At 41.8% G+C, this 7,093-nt stretch overlaps 1 protein-coding gene across 1 annotated transcript; it reads right to left on the minus strand.

The window, feature by feature from the left end:
• Positions 1-344: 344 nt before the first annotated feature.
• LOC149260395 (uncharacterized) lies at positions 345-3,725 on the minus strand. The gene is made up of 2 exons (XM_089379982.1): positions 1,344-3,725; positions 345-1,212 (listed from the first exon to the last, which is right to left on the minus strand). Exon 1 carries the CDS (start codon positions 3,275-3,277, stop codon positions 1,589-1,591), a length of 1,689 nt encoding a protein of 562 aa, XP_089236108.1. The 5' UTR covers positions 3,278-3,725; the 3' UTR covers positions 345-1,212; positions 1,344-1,588.
• Between the last annotated feature and the right edge of the window lie 3,368 nt (positions 3,726-7,093).

Here is a 7,093-nt window from a genome sequence, read left to right on the forward strand (position 1 = left end):
CCTTATTCTTTACATTCAACAAGTTATTTAATTATTTAAATAGTGATGAAAACACTATTGAAACCTGCACATACATACAAATCATCGACTGAGATAAACTGAGACAATCACACAAGGGACACCATTATTTTTGGACAATCGTACCTGGAAAAACCCAATTCGGGAAAACTGGTGCAACATATAGATGGTTTGTATTATTAAGTAGTTTTTTGAATACAACTAGGGTGCCAAATTCGGCTCACGCAACAGAGAATAAATTTGGCAGAAGTACCTCTATCCAGAGACAAATATTTTGGCAATCCAGCAATTGGATGATCAAACCCCACCAGTGTTGCACACATCGCGATCGGGATTTAATCGGCGCCGGGAAAAAAGCGGAAAAAATCGTTAAAATCGGGAAAAAATCGGAAAAAAGCGGGAAAAAATCGTTTGGCACAAAAATATTCATTTTTTTTCAATTTTTTTAATATCTAAACCATCTACAACATAAAATAAATACATTGACACATAAATATGATAAAAAAACTAATATATAAGATGTTTAATATCATTTCTAGCGCTAAAATCACACATAACATTGAATCATGTTCTGAATAGTAAGTCCTGAGTCCCAAGTCCAACTCAGCCTCAAAATATCAACAAAAAATATGATAATGTATCTCATCATGTCATAATGTCATATACAATAAAATGAAAGTCTAATCCTATTGATTTCCTCTGCCCCTCTTGCGAGAAAATGGCACAACTTTCTCTTTCCCTCTAGATGTAGAAGCTGGTGCCTGTGGTGGTGGAAATGGCAGTGGAGTCTGACGTGCTCTAGAAGCTGAAGAACTAGTAGTAGCAGCTATAGGAGGCTGAGGTGGACGGAGACCACGTCCTCTACTGGTGGTAGTGGTAGCCCGGGTAGCCCGGGTAGGCGGTGTCACCTCCTCCTCCTGCTCCTCCAACTCCTCCTCCTCCTGCTCCTGCTCCTGCTCCTGCTCCTGCTCCTCCTCCTCCTCCTCCTCCCCCTCCTCCTCCCCCTCATCCTGCACTAACCAATCCTCAGTGGGATCCATGAGAGGCCTCTCGGTCTCAACCCTCCATTCAGCAGTGGTGTCAATCCCATCCAATGAGATGGCTTCCGTATCAGGTGTCTTCTCTAGTTGTTTCACCCACAATCGAAGATTGTAGTAGACATAGACCATGTCATTAAGTCTATGGGACTCCAACCTGTACAAAGTTCATGAAATAATAAATTAATAATTAATAATTAATATTATAAAAAAAATATTGTTTAAAACTTTAATGAATTCAAAAATTTATTTGGAAATTTGCAATATTTTAAATGTTTAAGTGTTAACCTATTGCGCTTCTTGTTGTGTATTTTTTCAAATACACTCCAATTGCGCTCACATCCCGAGGAGCTGCATGTTTGGCTGAGGATGCGTATGGCAAGATTTTGCAAAAGGGGTACTCTGCCACCATACATCTTCCACCATGCGTCTACAACAAAATTACAAATAAAATTTTAAATAAACATAAGAAAAAAATGGAATTTGAAGAAACAATGAAATTTGAAACAAAGTTACAAAGTACATACTACAAACTAAAAAATACCTGGCATTTTAACCGTCCTATCAATGACAGCCATATCAAAGCCAAATAAGCCACCTGACAACTTATATTGCTCAATTTGTCTAGAGATCTCCATACGTTCTTCTGAAGATCTCACCATCTTCTGGACACAGGTTAATAATCCTTCCACGACCTCAACATCAAAATTAAACCCACATGCATAAGAAAATGCAGGGTTCAGGAAAAGCCCAGCAGCATGAATGGGACGATGGAGTGTGTTGTTCCATCGCTCATCAATGACCTTCCATAGAAGGAGTTGTCTCTGGAACCCATCATCTCCCTTGTCATCATAGTAGGACCGAATGGCTTCTTTGGCCCTGTCCATGGCTTCATACAAATAGCCCATTGCGGGCTTCTCACCATCTACCAACCGAAGAACCTTTACCAAAAGTTCAGTGACAGCGCACACCTCCTGCACTCCCGCCCAGAAGTCTTCTTGGTATGAAACAAGTCTGCAGACGGCCTCTCCTTCTGGTTTGCGGCTCATTGGCGAAGAACGCCACTCCTCTGAAACAAACATTCTCTTCAAATCCCACATAGAATTCAAGAGGGATTGAAGAGATATGAAACTCGTCGCAAACCGTGTAATGGCGGGGCGCACCAACTCTTTGTTGTTGGTGCATTTTCTCATCAAGCTAAGCACAGATGTGTGATTGTAAATAAATTTTGTGATGGTTTTTGATGAGTCAACAGCCTCTTTGACAAAGGGAATTTTCCCTATGTCCTCTAACATCAAATCAATACAATGGGCAGCACAAGGTGTCCAAAATAAAGTAGGATGCCTGTCCATAAGCATTCTACCAGCAGCAACATAATTTGCAGCGTTGTCCGTTATGACTTGGACAACATTTTCTGCACCCACCTCCAAAATAAACACATCCAGCAAATCACATAAATTTTTTGCATCTTTGATTTGATGAGTTGCATCAACAGATTTGATAAACATAGTCCCCAAGGGACAACTAACCAAGAAGTTTATAAGGGTTCTCCCCTTTTGGTCAGTCCAACCATCTGACATAACAGTGCATCCTGTTTGTGCCCATGATGCCCTAAAATCCTCCAATCTTTGGGTGCAGTCACGCTTTTCATCTTGAAGAAGCCGGCCTCTGAAATCATGAAGAGAAGGGAGTTTGTACCCCGGGCCAACACTGGCAACAGCATCAAGAGTAGGTTGGAAAAATGGATTATTCCTTATAATGCTGAAAGGAATATCACTCCAGAGGAGAAATTTTGTCATCAACTTGTCAGCTTTTTCTTTTTCAGTTCTTTTCATCATTGAACCGATAGTTGGTTGTGAACCAGGTGTGGTTCGAGGAACAAAATATGATGATGCAGCAAACGGATTGACTGACGCTGCAGTAGAACCTGTGCCACTTGGCCCACTTCCTTCAACTGACCTTTTTAGTTGCCTTTTGAGTTCTTCTTTGGCGTCTCTAGTGTGCTCTAATTCTCCCAATGCTCTCATGGCTTTTTGGATAATTTCAGCATTTGTCTTTAGACAGGGCCCCACATCACGTCCAGGGATTTGTGCAAGGTGGAACTTCAACCTGTACACCCCCCCGAATATTTCCTTTCCACACAACTTGCAATACAAGTTTTGTCTATCATTCGGAGTTTTAGGGTCACCATATTCCCAGAAAGGATCCAATTTCCTTGGCATGTTTGTTTTTGAATTTTGAATTTGCAAACCTATGGAAAAATAAGGATTAGGAAATAGGAATTTAGGATTACATAAATGATAATAGTAAATACAAATTACAATTTAGCATTTGCAAAATTACAAGCTAATTATTTCCAAAATCCCAATTTCTAAACCCAAGTCACCCAACCAAATGCCAAAAAACAATGAAAAATAAAAAAAAATAAACAATGTTTAAAGAAAATGAGAAAATAAAAATCAAAAATTGGTTCTCATAGTCATAACAAATAACCCATCCCAAATCAATGAAAAATTTCCAAAAATTCTTTAAAAACAATGAAAAACAAAGTTTTTATTGAACCAAAACAAAAAAAAATTAATCTACATACCTGGTTTATGGACAAATTGGCGATCTTGGCTTGGATTCCTCCTAAAATCGCTTCGATTCGCTCCCACAACCGACGGCAACCCTCTCCCTCCCTCTCCCTCCCTTCTTCTCCTTCTCCTCCGCGGCGGACTGCTGAATGAATAAAAAAAAAATCGTTTTTTCCATATAAAACCCCGCTGCCCGCGCCCCCCGCGATTTTAACCGAAAAAATCGCGATTTTATCGAAAAAATCGCGATTTTTTCGATAAAAATCGCTATAAAAAAAATGGGCGATTTTTTCGATAAAAATCGCGCTTTGAATCGGCAAATTTAAAAAATCGCGATTTTCTGATTTTATCGCGATGTGTGCAACACTGAACCCCACAGATGACAATTGTTGTTCCCAGTGCTGGGTAGCGATGGCTGCTCCAAGCTCTATGCTGGAACTATGTCACCTCCTTTAGGAGCTGCATCACCCTCGTAGTGAGCCTCCCTTGCTCAAAATTCGATATGTTGAACTGCTGCTCTCTCTGCCCCATAGAAAACCCCAACACTACCTATAAGGAACTGCGTCAGCCCCTCTAGCTTCTACGTCACCTCTCTGGAGCTGCGTTGTATCTCCTGCTGCTGCTCTGCCTCTCTGCTTGTCTCCTTGGCCTTGGACTGAAGTCCCTCTGCCAAATTTCCCCTCTCACTGCAACTCAGATCAATTAGCTCGACTTTCTCAGCAAAGCACACCCTAGAAAAATCGAACTCTTTGATCTCTTGGTGCGTGTCCAATTGACCCTCAAGCCTTCTCTTATACTTTTCCTGTTGATGAATCAATGACAGTGATCTAATCTCTAATCAACAGCTAAGATTAAAACAGGCTTGATCCTCGTCACTTAAAACCTTTTCACCCATATTTTTATTAATACACATTAATATTTTTATTTTTCTAAGTTTAGACTTAGGAACCCATTAAAAATATTAATTATTGTAATAACTCCTCATCCAGGAGGAATTTCTCCAAACAATTTCTGGGTTCTAGAGATCTCATATGTTCTAGCGACTCCACCAAATTTCAGAGCTAGAGCACATTCGATGCTACCCAAAATCAACATATTGCAGCCTGTGGGAACCATTTGGAGGGCTTATCTTGGTGGATGTAAGCCTATCCTAGGAGTAGATCTTGCAGTGGAGGATTGGGTGCCATTAGATTGGTAGAGGACAGTGTGTTGGATAACCAAAGTAGCCCTTGAAAAGCAGTCCTAAAGGAAGTGTGACAGTTGAAGGTTGGGTGAAGGTTGGAGCCTAATGTGCAACACCTTGAGGGACGAAAGTGACTGCTAGATTGGAAAATTGGAGCTCAGGTGTAGGCCAGCCTAGAAGTGCAAATTGGATGAGCCCGTGCTCATTGTAGCAGAGGCGACTTGCAACAGTGATAGGTGGTAGCCCTCTTGGAGACTCTATGTGTTGTCCTTTGATGGACTAAGGGGCAGCTAGAGAGTAGAACAGGAGCGAAGGATAGGCCGGATGAGATACGACATTAGTGAGATTGTCATTGTATCTTGTATTCCCTAGACTATTGTATTATTCAAATTGGTTTAATAACACGAAGATTGGGTTGTACATATTTGTACAATATTTTGTAAAAAGTTGTCTATACTTATGCATGTGTGATTTACTGCTTTATATTTTCCGCTATGCAAAGTAGTTCTGTTGAGATTCTCGGTTTGGTAGCGTCAGAGATTCTAAGATTTTATCCTAGACCCAAGGTCGTGGAAATTCAACATGGTATCAGAGCATGTTTGAGCTACTTTGGAAAATAGTGAATCATCAGAGTGCACAACGAAGTACAACTTAAGAGGGAGTTGGTCACATTGTAGGTGAAGGGCTCACTACAATGTCGAAGTTGCAGGTTGGTCTCCGGTATGAGGACAAGTTGGAGGGGTTGCCAAACTATAGTCCATGGAAGGAAAGGATCAAGTTGGTCTTGCAGGTAAAAAGGATATGGGAGTTTGCCGAGAAGGCCATCATGAACCCAACTAACCCAAAGGAGCTGGAAGTGTATGAGGATTTGGATACGAGGGTAAGATTGATCATCCTTGATGGTGTGAAGGATCCCCTAATACCTCATTTTTCTAGGAAGAACACTGCACATGAGATGTGGATGGCTCTTCAGAATTTGTTCCAGAATAAGAACGAGAATCGGGTACTGGTATTGGAGGATAGGTTGAAGTCCACCAAGATGATACCGAGTGAAGGAGTGGCTTCGTATCTGATGAGATTGTCTCAGGTCAAAGATGAGCTTGCTGCGATCGATGTGACTATTTCAGATTCTGATATGGTGAGGATTTTTTTGAAAGGGTTCACCAAGGAATGGAAGCCCTTCATCAAGCGGATTGTTGCCAGAGAAAAGTTTCCAGATTGGAATAGGTTGTGGGACGAATTCATTCAGGAAGAGTTGTGAGACGAGGATCTTCATCCAAAGAAGAAGATTTTCGATGATGACGTGGCACTTGCAGCACGAATGAAGGGTAAGCGGAAGGACTTCAGTAAATTCGAGTGTTTTAACTGTCGCGAGATGGGTTATTTTTCGTCAAGATGAATGAAGAGGAAGAAGATGGGAGATGATGAGAAGAAGAAAGGGAAGCAGTTCGTCGGTGTTGCCACCTCTGCTGAGATAGATGCTCTCAACAAGATGTTGGAAGAGGAGGACTTTTCTATGATATCTCATTTCTTGCAGGGTACTATCGATGAGGATGGATGGTATGTGGATAGTGGTGCGTCGAAACATATGCCAAGATCACAATAGGTTTTCGAGACTAGCTGAATGGGACTCGAAGTTTCACATGGTGTTGGGCGACAAGAGTCAGAAGGAGATCCGAGGATCGGGAGTTGTGCCATTCAGGATGGAGATAGGACAGGTGATGCGGGTCTAAGATGTATTGTTTGTACCAGGACTCATATATAGCGTGATATCTGTCTCGATGATTGAGAAGAAGGGGTTTGAGGTCTTGTTCTAGGATGGGAAGGCAAGACTCAGACCTAAAGGCTCTAGCTCTGTAGGTATTGTGCTTGGAGTTAGAGAGCATGGTCTATACAGGTTGACGGGCAAGCCTATGGAACATGGGAAGAAGAAACAAGCAGACTAGGTGCAAGTTCCGGAGAAGCAGTTGCAGGTGCAGGCTTTTGAGGGGCAGGTACAGGTTTTAGAGAAGAAGGTCCAGATTTTGAAGGCTTAGAGGAAGTCGCGTTCTAGTGGGAGTTTACAGATTCAGAGGGAGACTTTGTATCCCAAGAAGAGCGCTTGGTCAGTGGGGAGAAAGGGTGCCTCCACATCTTCCAAGAAGGAATCACGGAGGAATTGGAAAGCGATACAGGAGAAGAAGAAGAAGCAAGATGCTTCCAGTAATAGTGACTCTTCCGAGAGAGGCGTAGTTCATGCTACAGGGATTGTTGTAGTGGTGAGTGCCAAGAGTTGGGCG

The sequence above is a fragment of the Pinus tabuliformis genome, chromosome 6 (assembly GCF_031772625.1).
Source record: "Pinus tabuliformis cultivar Carrire ecotype Pingquan chromosome 6, CPIR1, whole genome shotgun sequence".
In the NCBI taxonomy this organism is placed as follows: domain Eukaryota; kingdom Viridiplantae; phylum Streptophyta; class Pinopsida; order Pinales; family Pinaceae; genus Pinus; species Pinus tabuliformis.